Source organism: Palaemon carinicauda, chromosome 26, assembly GCF_036898095.1.
Source record: "Palaemon carinicauda isolate YSFRI2023 chromosome 26, ASM3689809v2, whole genome shotgun sequence".
Classification (NCBI taxonomy): domain Eukaryota; kingdom Metazoa; phylum Arthropoda; class Malacostraca; order Decapoda; family Palaemonidae; genus Palaemon; species Palaemon carinicauda.
Window position 1 is genome coordinate 101,910,785 of NC_090750.1, and position 20,751 is coordinate 101,931,535.

Sequence of the window (20,751 nt, forward strand, 5' to 3'; positions counted from 1 at the left end):
CTTTTCACCTTGGACAATAAGAGTAGCTGAGGCAGTAACTTCATCCAGCTCGGTTGAAGCAACACATGTGTAAACACCAGAATCAAGTTCCGTGGTCTTGGTAATACTTAACGAAGAATCAGACTGCTGTACAAAACGAGGTTCTTGCTCAAAATCAATATTTTTACCATCAGTTAACCACTCGATGCTCAGCTCTAAATCACTATCCGTAACTGCATTACACCTGTAAATATCCCATAAAGTAATGAACAATATCTTAAAAATTGGTTGAGAAAATAGTTTATGTGATACAGTACATTCATGAAAAATCTTTATACTGCAGCATGTCTTCATACCGTACAATATAAAATTGCTTTTAATCATTTTTATATAATACCTAAAGGTGGCTGTTTGTCCAGCTGCAACTTCATAGTCTTCTGGTTTTTCGGTGATCTCTGTGCGCTTCTTCACAACTAATGAGCCTTCAGCTGATTGCGTACCAAACTTATTCTCAGCATGACACACATAATTACCAGCATCAGTGAAAGTTACATCTCTGAAAAGAGGAACAAAACATTACCAACTTACATTGCTACTGACAGCTAACTAACACTGTAACATCAAATGTTTGCTCACTCTATCTTCCACTATAAAAAAGGACCAAAGTGTTGAAAAATTTCTACAATTGTTTATGAGATACAAAGATCATCTTCTATCATCATACATATTGGAAAAAACTCAAAAAAATTATTTTTCCAGATACTGTAAGAGGAAGAAATTGGTTCTCACAAAAACCGTTAAAAGATAAAATGAGGGAGGAGAAACAGGAGAGACTGTGACAAAAGTAAATTATCCTTAGTAGAAAAAAATTGTAAATATATTATCCAAAATTTAGTTTTTTTACTACAGTACATATGAAGGATAAAACTTTTAATTAAAAATAGCAACTTGATATAAATGTACTGTACTTCAATTTAAAAGACAGACTAATAACAACTTAGACAATTCAAAAATAAAAAAACAAGCAAAATACAAGTTAATGTCAATTCTTAACTTGGTACTGATTAATATCCCTTCGACAGCGTCTTAACGTTTCACCTGATGAAGTGTTATGAAAAAAAAAAAACCTATATTAAATATCAAAGAAAAATTATAATAGACGACAGTTGTGTACAACCCTATGCAATGCATCATGGTCAAGAATCTATGGACTACAAGTTACTCGCTTGTTCTACGACTTTAGATGATGTAATCTCCATTCGTTCAATCAGCTATGCTTGCAGAACTGCAATTTCTACTATAGCTATGTTCTATGTATTAGTAATTGTGGAAGCAGCAGGTGTAAATAAATACTATCATGTTCTATTTATTAGTAATTGTGTAAGCAGCAGGAGTGAACAAAAAGTATTAGTATACCCGAAAGAAGTTTTTTGATATTTCAATGAACTAGATTTGAATTACAGCACTGTATCATAAAAGGGACCACAGTTCAGTTTTCTCAAGTCATAACTGTGTAAAAAGTCCTGACTTGCCATTACAGTTCTGCTTTAGTGCGATTCAAGCACAGGCTATATCTCAATTAAATTTAGGGAATACCGAAACATTCACTCTCCAAATTCACCAATTAAGAATTTTTTCTCCAACTAAACAGTCGATACAGTTACCACCAGATACACAGGGAAGTTTTCATCTAGTGGTATGACCTTTTTTCTTATGGAATAGAAACATTGCGAAGCCACAAGTAATGATTCAGCAGCATTTCATAACTCCAAGACGAGTAAAAAAAATCAACAATAGTATAAGAATGGGGTTACACTAATAATACATGATACATTATGCACCATCATGTCTGCCCTTTTAAAAGTACTTATAGTATACATTACAACATATATATTTAGAAAACTGTACTAGGAACCCAAACTACCCTCTGCAAGGTTAAACTGAACTTCAATAAAAAAAAAAACAGAACATTTCTCATTAAAACTGAATATTATTTCCCAAAGATGAAATAACTTCCACCTACACAAATTCCTAAGAAAACCAGGGTCATGAATATAGAAATCCAACATAATTCAAAATATAATCTAAATCAGACAAGGACCGATAAGTGTATTTAGCAAGCTAACTAAATAACTTATGATAGCAAGAGAATAAATTTCATGTTCTGAGGAAGAATTAATATAATTACTTCTGTATCAATAGTAATCTATTTTGAGACACTATGCATATGACCCGAGAAATAAGATAGAGCAACTCACTTAATGACAAGGTCTCCACTTTCAGTTACTTGGTAGCGGCCGCCTGTTAATTCACTCTTATCCCTAAGCCAAGTGATTCGAGGCTTTGGTGCTCCGAAGACTCGGCATGTCATGTTTACCTCTTTACCATCAACAGAACTCACATCACTTGGGGGAGCACGGATCTCTGGAGGCAATGCTGGAAAAAAAATACATGGAATTTAAAATACGCAAAGTATCTCTTTCAAACAAGAGAGGGGGGATTTTTACACCCGACCAAGAACAGTTCTAACCATGAAAAGTCAGAATGGATGCATATTTCTGGGTTGACCTAATCTATACAGTCATAACTTAGAAATTGTGTATCTTACATTACTTAGCCTTCCCATACCTTATTTTTATCTATAGTAAGACATATCTTTTCCCAAAATATCTACAGTATTATAGACTGGTAAAAATTTATTCTTAAATGATATTCTACTTCATGAATATTCAAGATTGCATTCCAATATCAAATTTAGGAAAATTAAAAAAAATAGTTCAACCAGACCCAATACACAAATACCATAAACTCATCCAAATTGAGACTAAATTCACTAACATGACCATTCATCACAATCCCAATATACACAAACTTACCAAGCACATTGATGTACACATCTTTGTAGACATAGCCATGATCATTTGTAGCGTTGCAGCCATAGTTTCCAGTATCTTCTTTGGTCAAGTTAAAAATCGTGATTTTGTTTGGTTCTACAATACGACGGGGATTACGTGGGGCTAAAGCGATAGGCATACCATTGTATATCCACGTCTGGTCTGGAGGAGGTCGCCCACCAGCTTCACAATAGAACACAGCAGTTTCACCTTCTGCCTTATTTTCTACCTCTGGTTCTTTTTCAAAGTAGGGGATGGCTGAAAATTGAAAATTGAGATATGAAGCAATATCTAAACCTTCTACATCATGACACGTAATAATTACAAGTGTAAATACTAATTCCTAACATTCTAAATGGTGTTTGCATAGTAAGGATATCTTCTTCACATCCACTAGTACATTTTTGAGGGATTAAGATTTCACATTTACAGGAACAATAATTACCTTGAACTTGAACATTCATGGAATAAGACTTGGCAACTCCTACACCATTACTGGCTTCACACTCGTATTGGCCTTCATCCTCAAAGTCAACATATCGAATGACTAGGGTCTTTCCATAATTCTCATAGTCCACACGTTCAATGGGCAAATTAACAGCAACCGAATTGTTACTCTTTTTCCATCTCATTTCAGGAAGCGGTCTGCCAGGAAATGAGAGCAAAATCAAATTAATAAAATGTTAAGTGCTGGAGATTAGTGTACTGTAATATGAAATAAAATATCTGCAAGATTAACAATGTCATTCAATTTACACTCAACGGATATCCTCCATAATGCAGTTCTTAAAATAATTATGACTCACGTCCCACTGAAGATGCACCACAGCTGTAGAGTCTTTCCTTTCAGTATAACAGTATTTTTACGCGAAACAAACTGCTGCTTTGGCTCGTTCTTTGTTTGAACTGCAGTGCTTCCACTCTGATATACGCGGAGGTACACTCTGTTGCCCAACTTGTACTCATTACGGAATGTAGAAGTTGCTGAACAAGCGTAGGTAAAATCATTAGACTCATCAAACCGAGTAACGTTGCTGAAAAACAGTGAGCCTTCTGGATCTACTGTCATTCTGGAAGAATTAATACTACGCAAAGCACCTCTGTCATCCTGCAAAAAACATAAATTACCTGCAATATACAATATGAACATGGAAAAGGCTAAACAATTATGAGTAACTAACATGACCATTCACTGTCCCTTGTCGTTTTCTTTTCTTTTTTAAAGTCCAAATTAAGGTTACATATTCCATGTGGCAGCTTTTGTTATACTTTTGTGGAAGTCTAATGCAATGTTTGAATTCTGTATACATTTGTTAGGAAATGTATTCACTTGAATACTGTACATCATCATCATCATCTCCTCCTCCTATGCCTATTGACGCAAAGGGCTTCAATTAGATTTTGCCAGTTGTCTCATCTTGAGCTTTTAATTCAATACTTTCCCATTCGTCATCTCCAACTTCATGCTTTATAGTCCTCAGCCATGTAGGCCTGGGTGTTCTAACTCTTCTAGTGCCTTGTGGAGCCCAGTTAAATGTTTGGTGAACTAATCTCTCTTGGACAGTGCAAAGAGCATGCCCAAACCATCTCCATCTACCCCTCACCATGATCTCATCCACATATGATACGTGAGTAATCTCTCCTACAGTTTCACTTCTAATCCTGTCCTGCCATTCAACTCCCAATATTCTTCTGGAGCTTTGTTCTCAAACCTAAAAAATCTGTTGGATATTGTTTCGTTGTCATACCATGACTCGTGTCCATACAGTAACACCGATTTCACTAAACTGATATATAGCCTGATTTTTATGTGTAACTTCAGGCGATTTGTTTTCCAAATTTTACTTAATCTAGCCATTGTCTGATTTGCTTTTTTCAATTTTTCACTAAACTCCAATTATAAATATTTAAATGATTCTACCTTATTAATCCTTTTACCTTCCAATAATATGTCATCTTCCATTGCATATTCCATTTTCATCATCTCTGTCTGTTTATTTTAAGCCTAACCTCCTGTGATATTTCACACTTTCTGGTAAGAAAGCATTGCATATTCCGTGGTGTTCTGCTAATAAGGACATTATCATCAGCATACTCAAGGTCAGCTAATTTCCTATGAGCAATCCAGTCCAATCCTTCTCCACCATCAACTGTTCTATGCATTAGAAATTTTCATGACGGTGAATGTACTTAGTATTTTGCATAATACTGCAATAAGATTCTGGTTATAAAATAGTCTTCTCATAAGGTCTCCAAGCCCTCATGAAAAATAAGGTAATTGCTAATCTCAAAGACCGAAAATACCAAAAGTGAGTGGCAGTACTTTTTAGTTTCCTTTGAATATGATATACTGTATGTACATGTACAGTATGAAATTCCATATGCTAAACTGCAAATAACTATACTCGGTTTTTTTTAATGAGGCACATTTGCACTGACTCACAGCGATGCCCTTTTAGCACGGAGAGTTTCCAGCTATCTGATTGGTTACAATTACCTTGTCCAACCAATCAGCGAGCACGAAACTTTTCCGAGCTGTGAGTCGGTGCAAATCTGCCCCACTAAAAAGAATTAACTAGATACTGATAACCATGATATGTCATTCATAAACAAAAAAAAAAAAACCTTATTCAAACTATTTTATCTATCATACAGCATTGTAAAAAAAAAAAAAAAAAAAATGTCAAAAGGATCTAAACTACTTGTTCAAGGTTATGCTTATGCAATGAATGTTATAATACCTAAATATTTTATATACAATCTACTAATCATTTTTCCTCGTGCCTAGATCATCCCAATCAAATTAAAGATTGTTTACACTACTGATCACAAATTCAATTACTTTGGTAATTCATGCCTGACAAAAACTGCATATAAAAATAATAAAGGCTTTCAGAAGTATAATCAGTTATCATCTGCCATGATGTTTTATATAAGCTTTCCCCTTTACAAAATTAGATTCATAATAAGTCCCTTCTGCCCTTTTCTGTCCAGTCCACTTCCTTCCTGAACTCTGATCTGGGCTAATTCTCTAATTTCCTTTTCTTTCTGCTTTCCAAGATTTTTGTGACATTCCTACAAACCTTGCATCGTATTACTTTCACATTTACTGCTTTTGGGGGGCAAACTCTTCCCAATATCTTTCCATCACATGCCCAACCCATATTTATTTTTGAGACCTGTTTATTTTCCGTCCACCAATATAATCTAATACCTATAAAATTCTATTAAATTTTCTTCATTAACTTATTATTTAACAAGTGAAAGGTCAGTTCATGAAGCCATGGATGCTAGGAATAGCAGCCACCATAGACACAGCCGCTGCCGGCTTAAGCAGGATGCTATCTAAAATTAAAAAGATTTATGTTAAGGCATGAATGCAACTTAGCAAACATGCTTGGTTTTCAAATTGGTGCCTATAAAGAAGAACATTATTTTCCAAAAGGTTCTAAAAGTAGAAAACTCACTTGAATCATCCAATATACATAAGGTTTGGGATAACCATCTGGAGGCTGGCACTTGAGTTGGGCTGGCTCTCCCTCGTTGACTTGTATTGTGACTGGATCTTCGTTCTTGAAGTTGTTGAGCTCTGATTTCCTCACAAACACAGAATTAGAAGTGGCAGTTCCCATTTCATTTGTTGCAAAACACTGGTACTGACCTACAAAACATTACTGATCTTAGTAACAGTGTCAACTTCACATACAAAGCAAAAGCAATATGGAAACACAGTAAAAATTATCCAATTTTATCAGAAGTAGAAGCAAAATGTTGTATCCATATCATGAAAATAATAAGACTGAAAATTAAAGGGCAAAAGCAGTATTGGAAATTTCTACAAAATGTCAAACCACCAAAGTTATAATGTCTGGACTTTGCAATGTTTAAAATGTCAAAGCAATGAGCAAAGATTTCCTATTTCACCTATAACCACAAATCAAAATCAGATATTATGAGAAACAGATACTGGGATTCCATTTTCAAGTAATTGTCATGGTATGAGATACATTACCATATGGATACTAGGCATGTAGGCAATGTCAAGGAAAATATATTAGCTATCAATTTCCTTCACATTAAATAGTTAGCAAAGATAAACAGAAGTTAATTGGCTTTTTTAAAAACGTAAAAAAACCACCAATTTAAAGGATAAATAATTCTGCTTTTTAATAATAAACAACACATTTGCTTCCTGACATAAGGTTTCCAGAAGAAACAGGAAACAATGTATGAACTTGTTTTCTATAAACAGCAATAAATAATGGTCACCCTCACAATTTAATTATCAGTATTATTAGCTAAGCTACAACTCTAGTTGGAAAAGCAAGAGGCTATAAGCCCAAGGGGCTCCAACAGGGAAAAATTGTCCCGTGAGGAAAGAAAATAAGTAAATAAATAAATAAGAGAAAAAAATTAATAAATTATTTAAAAAAACAGTAACAACAGTAATAGTAGTATTTACAAACAAAATCTCAAGTTACCCACCGAGATCTTCATCCCTGGGTGAAGTGATGACAAGGGTACCTCTGCCAGGCTGCTGTGAGATTCGGTTGTCATAGGTTTGCCAGTCAAAGTCTTTGCCGTTCTTTACCCATCTGTACCTGTGAATTGTAAATACAAATGTGAATGTAATACTATACACACTCTCTCTCTCTCTCTCTCTCTCTCTCTCTCTCTCTCTCTCTCTCTCTCTCTCTCTCTCTCTCTCTCTCTCTCTCTCTCTCACTTGTCACCTCAAGTTAAAAGCATTTTATTAATACCAAATAAACTGTATAAAAGTAAAAAAAATAAAGAAATATAAAATATTTTAAGACCAATAACAATGTTGACATAGATCAGTCATATATAAAATATAAAACGAGACTTATGTCAACCTGTTCAACATAAAAGAATTTACAAAAACTTTGAACTTCTGAAGTTCCACCGATCCCACCAGATTACGAAGATTATCCCACAGTCTGGTCACAGGTGGAATAAACATTATAAAATACTGTGTATAATATATTGTGCCTTGGTTGTTTGAATTAATTGGACAACTTGTACCAAGTACAGGAAGGTACAGTCTTTGAAGATCCGAATCCAATGTGTGATCTGAATTCTGAAAAGGTCCTATACAATATGCATGAGATTAATATCCTGTCAGGTATACAGATTATAGTATACAGCAAATTTATATACAACAAACTATTGAATAGCAAGTAAACTAGTTTTATCATGTTTCATGGGTGTTTTGCCTATACGTTTGAAGAATGAAAGACTTATGTGAGAGAATTTTCGGTCATAACCTGTACTTTGTAATATATACCCACGTATTGCTTGGCCATGTTTCCTACTTACTTATTAGCATTAACTTCTATTTCTTCTTTATTATTATTATTATTATTATTATTACTTGCTAAGCTACAACCCTAGTTGGAAAAGCAAGATGCTATAAGCCCAGGAGCCCCAACAGGGAAAATAGCCCAGTGAGGAAAGGAAACAAGGAAAAATAATATATTTTAAGAACACTGACATTTAAATAAATATTTCCTATATAAACAATGAAAACTTTAACAAAACAAGGGGTCGGTTGTCTGATGCAATGGCACCAGGCATGGTTTATAATTTGGCAGAGGGTGCTTTCGATCGCATGCCCTTGCAGTCACCCTTTGACTTAATAGTCCAATTACAATGCAGTAGTTTCCAACGTTATTGACAGTGGGTCTTGCTTTTTGCTGACGAGCATGACTACAAGGCAGCAGCTGTCCTTTTAGTCGTTTTCTACGACACGCATGACCTACCGTGTAACCGTTCTTGCAGTCCTACAACAGGGCAAAGTCTTAACCCTTACTGAGCTCCAATCCTACACCAGGGCAAAGTCTTAACCCTTACTGAGCTCCAATCCTACACCAGGGCAAAGTCTTAACCCTTACTGAGCTCCAATCCTACACCAGGGCAAAGTCTTAACCCTTACTGAGCTCCAATCCTACACCAGGGCAAAGTCTTAACCCTTACTGAGCTCCAATCCTACACCAGGGCAAAGTCTTAACCCTTACTGAGCTCCAATCCTACACCAGGGCAAAGTCTTAACCCTTACTGAGCTCCAATCCTACACCAGGGCAAAGTCTTAACCCTTACTGAGCTCCAATCCTACACCAGGGCAAAGTCTTAACCCTTACTGAGCTCCAATCCTACACCAGGGCAAAGTCTTAACCCTTACTGAGCTCCAATCCTACACCAGGGCAAAGTCTTAACCCTTACTGAGCTCCAATCCTACACCAGGGCAAAGTCTTAACCCTTACTGAGCTCCAATCCTACACCAGGGCAAAGTCTTAACCCTTACTGAGCTCCAATCCTACACCAGGGCAAAGTCTTAACCCTTACTGAGCTCCAATCCTACACCAGGGCAAAGTCTTAACCCTTACTGAGCTCCAATCCTACACCAGGGCAAAGTCTTAACCCTTACTGAGCTCCAATCCTACACCAGGGCAAAGTCTTAACCCTTACTGAGCTCCAATCCTACACCAGGGCAAAGTCTTAACCCTTACTGAGCTCCAATCCTACACCAGGGCAAAGTCTTAACCCTTACTGAGCTCCAATCCTACACCAGGGCAAAGTCTTAACCCTTACTGAGCTCCAATCCTACACCAGGGCAAAGTCTTAACCCTTACTGAGCTCCAATCCTACACCAGGGCAAAGTCTTAACCCTTACTGAGCTCCAATCCTACACCAGGGCAAAGTCTTAACCCTTACTGAGCTCCAATCCTACAACAGGGCAAAGTCTTAACCCTTACTGAGCTCCAATCCTACACCAGGGCAAAGTCTTAACCCTTACTGAGCTCCAATCCTACAACAGGGCAAAGTCTTAACCCTTACTGAGCTCCAATCCTACACCAGGGCAAAGTCTTAACCCTTACTGAGCTCCAATCCTACAACAGGGCAAAGTCTTAACCCTTACTGAGCTCCAATCCTACAACAGGGCAAAGTCTTAACCCTTACTGAGCTCCAATCCTACAACAGGGCAAAGTCTTAACCCTTACTGAGCTCCAATCCTACACCAGGGCAAAGTCTTAACCCTTACTGAGCTCCAATCCTACACCAGGGCAAAGTCTTAACCCTTACTGAGCTCCAATCCTACACCAGGGCAAAGTCTTAACCCTTACTGAGCTCCAATCCTACAACAGGGCAAAGTCTTAACCCTTACTGAGCTCCAGCTGGTACTTACTTGGGGGCGGGTTCTCCCTCGGCCTCGCACTCGATGATGAAGGGCTTGTCATTCTCGTCCTGCCTGGAGGCGACCTGGAAGAGCAGCTCCTCGTTGGAGGGCGGCTGCTTGGTCATCATGGGAGGGTACTTGATGACGGCTTCGCACATCGCCGCCAGAGCCAACAGCGTCAGTAACAGCCCTGACCCCATCCTCGAATGCCGTGGCTCTAACATCGCTGGAAGAGTCCCTATTTTGATTTCCTCCCCGAAGGCTTCACTTTGTAGAAGCTACTCGGGCACGGACACCACCTGTGAGAGAGAAGAGATAATGGTTGTTATTATTATTATTATTATTATTACTATCCAAGCTACAACCCTAGTTGGAAAAGCAAGATGCTATAAGCCCGGGGGCTCCAACAGGGAAAAATAGCCCAGTGAGGAAAGGAAATAAGAAAATAAATAAATGAAGAGAAAAAATTAACAATAAATCATTCTAAAAACAGTAACAACGTCAAAACAGACATGTCATATATAAACTATTAACAACATAAAAAACAACATCAATGTTGTGACTTCAGAAATGCGTTTAAATTTATGTATTAAGCAGAAGTAGTGGAGATGCTATACTGGAAGATTTTGGGAACATGTATGTGTATAAAGTATGCACAGTTATGTGAAAGAATGAGAAGAGAAGTACTTGAAAATCTGCTAATAAACAAACTTTGAACCAATTATTTTTTTACCAAAATAACTATTTTGAAATATTCATACATACACACACCATATATATATATATATATATATATATATATATATATATATATATATACTATACTGTATATATATATATATATATATTAGAACTGTATATATATATATATATATATATATAGAACATACAGTTCCATGATTCCTTTCCATTATTACAACATGATGATTTGGTTTTACAAAATACGAAGGCTAAAACTTTGCCCTTTATTATAATGCAAAAAAACTATTAGTTTAAAATACAAGTCTAAACGATTTCACATTTAAAACCTGGACTTTAAAACAATAATATAACTGCAAAAACCTTCATTTTAATACTTAATGAAGGGATGAGGATGATATTCTTTAAAATTAATCATCTGCTCACATTATACAACAGACACATTAAAACATTGCAAAATAGATGACAAAAGGTTAATGATTTTCCAAGAAATTTCATCATCATATATAATAAAGAACATGTATATATATATATATATATATATATATAAATTTCTATCCTGCCAAGCTAATGGGAATGGAAGTAGTCACACCCTGGTGAGACGGGATACCCCGATAGGTACATTTGGAAACCACACTTTCCAACAAATTGCAGAACCAGCAGGTTGTAGTTAGGAAAGGGAAGTGGTGGATGAGAAGGATTGAATTTGTGTGCATATCTATCTAAATATTTAGACGTCATTTTTACGGGTCGCGTACAATAATAATAATAATAATAATAATAATAATAATAATAATAATAATAATAACAAGAGATTCAAATTTACGGACGTGAAAACACAAAAATAAAAAACTTAAACCTTACCATTATCGTGAATTCGTGACCCAGCTCAAACTTCAACAAAAGCAAACAAGACAATGCTCCCCCCCCCCCACCCCACCCCCATTTGTTTACGCAACGGGATCTTAACGTCTCTGGCGTAGCTTCATCTTTTACATTCCTTCTTCCCTTCCATTCTTCGAAACGATGAAAGGAAAACATACCACAATGACTCAGATACTTCACTCATTAGTCAGTTCTGTCTCAAGTCGCTGTAAGGCGCCAGGCAAATTGTAATAGAAACAGCAATGATAACAAGAACAGTAGTTATGAATGTCTTTAATCTTTCCTTGATATCCCAAAAAGGTTTTGGTCTGGAGGACGTAAAGACAAAACAATAATATGCTATTACAGTGTATGTTTATTTAGCTAAGTCTGGAGAGCCAAGTTTGCTATGTTAGACAATATATCTTTTTAGTTTCAGATATTCACAAATTATCACTAAAGTGTGTATATATATATACAGAGAGAGAGAGAGAGAGAGAGAGAGAGAGAGAGAGACGCAAGTAGAAGGTAATGTCTGTGGCCTTTGTCCTGCAGTGGACTAGTTACGGCCAGATGAGGTTGCGAGATAGATAGATAGATAGATAGATATATATAATATATATATATATATAAATAATTATACATACACATGCATACATAAACATGATCCCTTCGAAAACAAAGACACATGCGCAAACAAATACACTTATATAAAGCAAGGAAATAATATATATACTACGAAACAAAAGAGAAAGCTAAAACGGTTAAGAATAACGCCCCCAAACCATAAACGCTGGTGAGATTAACTTGCTGGTAATTATCAACACACAATACCGAAGCAACTGTGATATACAAGTTCATATTCACAGGTTGAGAGCCCATTCACTAACGCCCAAAATGCTTTAATGACAGAAGTAAATCTCACTTAAAATGCAACTGCCAATAAAGGGAGAGAGAGAGAGAGAGAGAGAGAGAGAGAGAAATGCGGCAAACCCAATAACCAACTTGACTCTCTCAACAAAAAAAAATAACGTCCCATTGCAGCAGTAACTAAATGATGATAGGCAGAGAGAGAGAGAGAGAGAGAGAGAGAGAGAGAGAGAGAGAATCATTCACTGTTAAACGACAGACTTACGCAGGGCCAAAACTAACTCCTGCCAAAATTAGTGATACAAATAAAAAGATGGGAATTTTACATTCCCTATAACACAAGTCCTCTCTCTCTCTCTCTCTCTCTCTCTCTCTCTCTCTCTCCACCACTTAACGATAAAAAACAAATTGCACCCCACATTCAATGTAGAATAGAAACTAACATTGAAAGGGACCCAGTGTCATTAACGCAATTATAACGCCCCTCCCCACCAGAACACAACATTGGCACAAAGGCTGAAAACTTTGTATACAGCAAATACACATTCATACATATATACACATACACCCACAAACTTTCCTCGTTGTTAAATGCCTAGACTTTAAATTACCTTCATTATTACTTCAACGGCTTGGACTGCAAAGAAAAAATACAATAGAGAGAGAGAGAGAGAGAGAGAGAGAGAGAGAGAGAGAGTCATCATGCTATTACAGGACATCGACATCTGAACTTCACTTGTGTAAAAGAAACCTATTTTTAACTTCTACTATGTTTTGCAGGAAAGAATTAGATGAACAGTTTAGCAACAACACACAACAATTGACAAAATTTCTACATTATCATGCTGTTAAACAATTTAAATAAGGCGAAATTAAGAAAACAAAACACTGTGGGTGGACTCTCTCTCTCTCTCTCTCTCTCTCTCTCTCTCTCTCTCTCTCTCTCTCTCAGTACCAAACACTCTTTATGTATCCTTTGCTACCAAGTAATTGCTAGCAAATACAACAATCTCAAAACACACCTTAATTGCAATAAGTACTGTATCTACAGAACATTTCCTTCCCAACAATATGCTTATCTCCAACAAATACAACTAAGTACTTTCTCTTCAACAGAAACAACAAAGTGCTCTCTCTCCAACAAAAACAACAGAGTATTTTGTCTCCACCAAATAGATCAGAAGTACTCATCAACAAATACAATTAAGTACTTTCTCTTCAACAAAAACAACAAAGTGCCTTTTCTGCAAAATAAAAACAGGATATTTTCTCTCCACCAAATAGATCAAAGTACGTGTCTCCAACAAACATAAACAAATAAAGTACTTTCTATCCAACAACAACAACGTACTTTCGCTCCCACAAAAACAGCAAAGTACTTTCCCTTAAAAAAAACAACACAGTACTTTCTCTGCAACCTTATCATCCTTGTGAGTTAAGGATGGGGGGCTTGGGGGGGGCCTATGGGTTTATCTGCTGAGTCAACAGCAGCCATTGCCTGGCCCTCCCTGGTCCTAGCTTGGGTGGAGAAGGGGCTTGTACGCTGATCATATGTATATATGGTCAGTCTCTAAGGCATTGTCCTGCTGCATAGGGCAATGTCATTGTGCCTTGCCTCTGCAACCTTTAAACCTTTTAACAGAACTCCCTCCCTGACAAATATACAAACCCAACTTAACCGATACTCTCCTCCACAACAAAATGCCCCCCCTCTCGGTTTCTTCTTCTTCTTCTTCTTCGTTTCTCAGGTGTTGTAAAACGCCCCAATAAAACCGGTCATTAAGGCAGGGGTGTCCCAACCATCAGGTGAGCTCGCCCGTTTCGAGACGTGTCAACTGGCTACTAAGAAAGACGTCCTTGCTTCCCAAAACACATTTCAGCCTTCCATGAAAACCCCAAAATTCGTTAAAAAAATCCCAAGCAGACCGTTGAAGATCATAAAAGGGGTGGGAACTGGGATTTCCTTTCAGGAGAGAGAGAGAGAGAGAGAGAGAGAGAGAGAGAGAGAGAGAACATCGCATGCATTCATATACAGCTGGAGTATTGAGATGTATCTCTTTTCAAGTAAATATCCAAATTTTTATTTTCCTTAAGTTGTGAAAATAGACCACACCTTTTGCCATATGATCATAAGGAAGATAAGGATTTGAAAAATAATTTATGATACATTGTAACTAAAGAAAGAAAATCCCTTTTAGTAACAAGAATACACAGTGAGCTAAGCCGTGGTAGGATTCCCCCTGCTGTATAGGACCAGATAAGCATCCATTAAGTAAAAGTAAAGTAACAACGTTATGACACAGCCTGGTTTTTTTTTTTTTTTTTGCCTCCTGGCTAGTACAGTGGTAACGTGTTTGCCTAGCATTCGCATGGCAGCAGATCGATCCCCGTCCGGGACCGTGAGTTTAAGCTGTTTACTGAGGAGGCCACTGTTGTGGTTGGGCACCACAGTGGGGGGTTGGGCTTGCCCGGCTGACGTTCTGGCGAGCACCTATTCTGATGGAACTGGAACTGAAACCAGACGCCTTTAACCTTTAATCATGACTAGGCAGGTTGGTTTGACACTGCCCACAAAAAGGAACAATATATTAATTATAGGGATCTTAGAAGAGATTGTCTCCTAAGTATGCCAGACTACTAGAACTTAATTTATATTTTTTTCTGAGTTTCGTACAACATCCATAATATTGTAATAAACACAAGATAATTATATTCCTGAAATAGGCCTTTCCGTTTACATTTAATTAGTTATTTGATTATTTTTACAGGAGTGTACGGAAATCATTTAGTGCTATGCAAATTATTCTCTCTCTCTCTCTCTCTCTCTCTCTCTCTCTCTCTCAATAAATCCCCTTAAAAACCTGGAATCGTAATCCACTGCAATTCGTCTCTCACTCCTCCAATTCATGAAATTTCCCGCTTCATTGCTCGGAACGAATGAGAAGCAATTAAAGCCACTCATGTCACGAAGATGCAATGAACATGAAACGTCATTAGATGACGAAACGCAAGATTTCTCTCCTCCTCCTCCTCCTCCTCCTCCTCCTCTTAACATATAAAAGCCATTAGGACATGCTAATTACTAACTACACCACCCAGACCTCTCCAGGTGCCTTACACGCCCCTCCCCCCGGTCGCCATCTTGAAACAGAACTCTTCGCCATTTTGAAAAAAGGTCACACTAAGCAGGTCATAATAATGTGACATGAATTCACAGCGAGAGATCCGTGTTCATTACCACCGGTATAAAATGGAGAGAGAGAGAGAGAGAGAGAGAGAGAGAGAGAGAGAAAATACACACTTGGGGGAAACTAAAGCAATGAATTTGCACGAATGATTCAAGTTGGGTCGAAGTTAGGAGAAAGAAAATGAGGGGTAACACGTCTATTTTGCTTGGGGGATTGTCAAAGTTCCCTTTGATTTCCTTTACAAGATGGCCTGGGAGTCGCACTGATTTTCTCTTCAATTCAGTTTAGAAAATCATGTTTTTCTTTTTCTTCATATAACCAACGATTAGTAAGAGATTTCCCTTTCTGAGTGGGGATAACTTTAACGTGGTGAAAGGGTTTGCGTATCGCCATGATGGGCAAAGCTGTATTAGTCAGGGAAACTCATACTAGGTTGGTTTGCTATGAGCGAATAGAGAAAAAAATCTACCATCATCAATCCGGAATGGTTTGCGTGGTGATGAAAATTGGTCAGCTTGGTGATGAAAATTGGCCAGACCATCAGGAATACAGACGTGTCTGAGGTCTTTGTCCTGGAGTGAACTGGAAACGGCTGTATTTGCTTTTGAGTTAGTATAATGCCAAAGCTTCGAAATTGAACTAATGTGGTGTTAAATGGAAATTCAAATACTCTAACAACCAAAATTGGGTTACGTAAATAGTTTAATCGAATTACATTTGAAATTTACAAACTTCAATTATACTATAAAAAATAAAAAAAAAACACGTCAAATCTACTTAGTAACAAAATAATATACAGTATTATGCAAATTCTAAAATACTGGCAATGCCAATTTTTAAACTTTCTATAGACATGGCATACATCCATCAGGATTTTTGATGCCATTCACACCAAACAAATCAAAACAACAACTTTTAATTACCACTTTTATTTATGACTAGACTAACACCATAAATAACAGTTGTTAAAAGGAGTAAAATATACTTCTACAATTCTTAAAATATAGGCTATAAAATATTTTAAGTACAGACCGACACTTTTTATATGAGACTAATGTCATACATAAATAGACTTAAAACACTACAGATACAGATGAAAAATATACATAGAAACACAATCAGGTTAAAATAACATATAAACACAGATAGATTAAAGCCTTAAAAAATTAATCTTTAAAAGGTTTTTGGAATAAGACCTTTAAGTATATATATATATATATATATATATATATAAAATTCCTATCATTATAAAATTAATATATTCTGGCTTTACGCAGCTCTGCGACAAGATAAGCTCATCTCTGGCTGCTTCCTGTCCTGAGAGAGAGAGAGAGAGAGAGAGAGAGAGAGAGAGAGAGAGAGGTGGTAAATCACTTGAAGGCAAGACATCAGTCAGAAACAAAGTAAAAATCGTCTAAACTTTGTTTTGAATTCTTATGAAGTTAATCACATCGGCTGCAATTCCTTTTTGCTTAATTATTAGATTTTCCTGACAAAACAGCTGGGTCTTTGCCCTTAATTTCAATACGGGGAAATAGTATATATATATATATATATATATTATATATATATATATATATATATGTCTGTTTATACAAACACATACACAGGGTTTGGATGTACATAGGCCATTGGGTTTATATATATATATATATATATACAGTATATATATATATATATATATAAAATAATAATAGGTTATAACTGTTTTTAGTCTAATGTTTACAGATATTTAAATTTCTATTTGATACAAATTTCACTTCATAACTTTTTTATCCATTGTATTTAATATATATTTCATTTTATTCATTTAATCAACATTAATATACTTTTTTAATGTTAATCGGGTCATCTCTATAATAGTCGAGTTTAACTCAATGGGCTGGCTGGTTAATCTCTTCCTTTTCATAATAATGATAATAATTGTCTGATGTCCGGTCGATTCGTAATGGGGAGGGAGGGAGGGAGAGAGAGAGAGAGAGAGAGAGAGAGAGAGAGTACATACCATCACTTTTTAATATTAATTCTGGGAATAAAACTTCCAATATTTAGGATTTGGTAGAGAGAGAGAGAGAGAGAGAGAGAGAGAGAGAGAGCATAAGTGGATAAACACAAATGAGGAGGGAAGAACCCATGCGTAAAATATTAACGAGGTAAAACAAGGAAGGATGCAAGCCGTGACGAGAGAGAGAGAGAGAGAGAGAGAGAGAGAGATATTACGTAGGAAGCACATAAAATGAAAAGACAGGAACGTAAGAGCCGTGAAGTAGAAGACAAGTGGTAGTCACGCAGTGAAAATTGTTTCAATAAATGTCGAATTAAGAAAATGAAAGAACATGTAGTTAGTTCTATTTTTTTGAGTAAAAAAAAAAAACTACCTCAGCAATAATTTGAAAGCCATTTCCAGTGGCTGAGAAGAGTTTGCAGATTACGAAAGATATTTGCATTAGAGAAATTCAGAAGACCAAAACCAAACATTTGATAAGACGTATAAAACAAAAAAGTCCCAAATGCCAAAAACTTCAGATAAAAGAGTATAGTGAAAAACTTTGTGAAGGCGACAAACACACTTGTTACTTTGTTCAAGATTATATACAAATTAAGTAGTACTTTTCTTTCTTGTTCTTGTTTTACATGAAGCTGACTTTATGGTTGTGATAGCCAATTAAAAACGTCCCTGCCTGCTGATCTGATGGACTGGGGTTCGAGTCCCGTTCAGGCTCGATAGTTTCTTGTAGTGTCTGCAACCTTACCATCCTTGTGAGGATAGGGATTTTTTCTAGGGGGGGGGGACCTGCTGAGTCATCAGCAGTCATTGCCTGGTCCTCCCTGGTCCAAGCTAGGATGGAGAGAGGATTGGGCGATGATCATATGTATATTTGGCCAGTCTCTAGGGCATTGCCACTGTCTTGTATCTGCCATTCATGAGCAGGGTTTAAACTTTTAAGATAATTACCTTAGTTTGAGATAATTTTCATGGTTTCAAGGTAATTCTAAGGTAATTTCGGTTTTACTGGCTTAAAATTTAAGGAAATTTTAAAAGTTTTAAGGTAATATAAGGTAAAAAAGCAGCAGCATTCAAGGTAATGGCCACACGGCACATGCTCGAGTTTAAACCCTATTCATGAGCAACCTCTAAAAAGAAAACTTTAATACGGGCACTAGTTCTTAGTGTAGCTCAAGAGGGAAGCTCTACTCCAAGGAAATGCTGATTAAAGTAACGGCCCTCGTGGCTTATTAAAGAGAGAATTGCTGGTGACATCTTGATGGACAATTTCCTTTTCTTCGTCTCCGTCTCAGGACTCCTACTAATGTACGCGTCGGCATCTTGACTCAAAGTAAGCTTGTTCTCATTCGGTTAAATCATCATTATCATCATCTCCTCCTACTACGCCTATTAACGCAAAGGGCCTCGGTTAGATTTCGCCAGTAGTCTCTATCTTGAGTTTTGAATCAATACTCCTCCATTCATCATCACCTACTTCACGCGACTTAGTCCTCAGCCATGTAGGCCTGGATCTTCTAACTCTTCTCTTCTAGTCCCTTGTGGAACCCAGTTAAAAGTTTGGTGAACTAATCTCTCCTCGGCAGTGCGAACAGCATGTCCAAACCATCCACATATGGCACTCGAGTAATCTCTCTTATGGTTTTATTTATAATCTTGTTCTGTCATTTAACTCCCAATATTCTTCAGAAGACTTTGTTCTCAAATCTACAAAATCTGTTGGATATAGTTTCATTGTCATACCATGACTTGTCCATACTGTAAAAACAGCGATCTCACTTGACTAAAGATCCTGTAATAAAGATAGTTCCTAATTATTCAAATAATTCTACCTCATTAATCCTTTCTCCTTCCTATGATATTTCATCTTACATTGCATATTCCGTTCTCATCATCTCTGCCTTTTTTCTATTTATCTTGAGCCCAACCTATCCTGTGACATTTCATGCATTCTGGTAAGCAAGCATTGCAAATCCTGTGGTGTTCTGCTAATAAGGACAGCGTCATCAGCATATTCTAGGTCAGCTAATTTCCTGTTTCCAATCCAGTCCAATCCTTCACCATCTCTGACTGTTCTATGCAATACAAAATCCATGAGAAGGATAAACAACATAGGTGACAACACACTCCCTTGGAGTACTCCACTGTTCACTGGAAATTCATTTGATAGGACTCCACTAACATTAACTTTGCACTTGCTATGCTCATGAACAGATTTACTCAGATTTACATATTTAAGAGGAACTCCATAGTAACGCAGGCCTCTCCACAAAATTGGCCGGTGCACAATATCGAGGGCTTTTTCATAGTCCACAAATGCCATCAAAAGTGGATTTCTATATTCTACGCATTGCTGCACGCCTTAAAATGAAGTTTTGGTCAGTACAATTACTACCTGTTCTGAATCCTACTTGTTTATCTCTCAATCTTTCTCTCTAGTCTCTTTAAAATTAGAATCACTATACATTTTCAAGACAACTGACTCAAGTGTGAGGCCTTTAATTATTGCAATCAGTCAGTGGAAAAAGAATGAAACAAAAAAGGAAGGAATAACAAACACAAGAATATAGCAATGCACGATTGAAAAAGAAAACCTACACAAGAAGTTGACAACTGCAGAAGACTTCGAATACACGGTGGAGCAGTAAAAAGATGAATGTGGAAAAAATGCAAATACAGTTAACTAAGTAACACCTCCAACGCCTTGTGTTGCAATATGTCTCACAGCTGATTCCTTCCTCCCTCAGGCAGAATATCTCAGAAAAGGAAGATGCTGGCATAAAGTGAAAGCGAATAACAGCAGAAAAGAAGATGTAATATGTATCTTCATGGTATATTTTGGTATGTATCTTATTTTACTTAGAAAAACGTGTTTTTTTTTTTTAGTCCATTTATCACAACGTCCCTTTTTTAGTTATTTCCTTCAGGAGCTCTTCGTCTTTGGCAGTTCACCTCTTTCAACGGCGTTACCAAACTGAAGCATAATAATAATAATAATAATAATAATAATAATAATAATAATAATAATAATAATAAAGGTTTGAAATAAGAGGAAGC

At 36.6% G+C, this 20,751-nt stretch overlaps 1 protein-coding gene across 2 annotated transcripts in view; it reads right to left on the reverse strand.

Moving 5' to 3' along the window:
- The window catches only part of LOC137619730 (neuroglian-like), a 142,651-nt gene that overhangs the window by 18,675 nt on the left and 103,225 nt on the right, over positions 1-20,751 (reverse strand). For both annotated transcript variants that reach the window (XM_068350031.1, XM_068350032.1), the window contains exons 2-10: positions 10,078-10,367; positions 7,359-7,474; positions 6,341-6,534; positions 3,680-3,981; positions 3,319-3,518; positions 2,856-3,131; positions 2,238-2,415; positions 377-535; positions 9-223 (exon numbers count right to left, since the gene is read on the reverse strand). In XM_068350031.1, coding sequence (XP_068206132.1) covers positions 9-223; positions 377-535; positions 2,238-2,415; positions 2,856-3,131; positions 3,319-3,518; positions 3,680-3,981; positions 6,341-6,534; positions 7,359-7,474; positions 10,078-10,292 — 1,855 coding nt within the window. In that variant the 5' untranslated portion in view covers positions 10,293-10,367. The remainder of the gene's footprint in view (positions 1-8; positions 224-376; positions 536-2,237; positions 2,416-2,855; positions 3,132-3,318; positions 3,519-3,679; positions 3,982-6,340; positions 6,535-7,358; positions 7,475-10,077; positions 10,368-20,751) is intronic.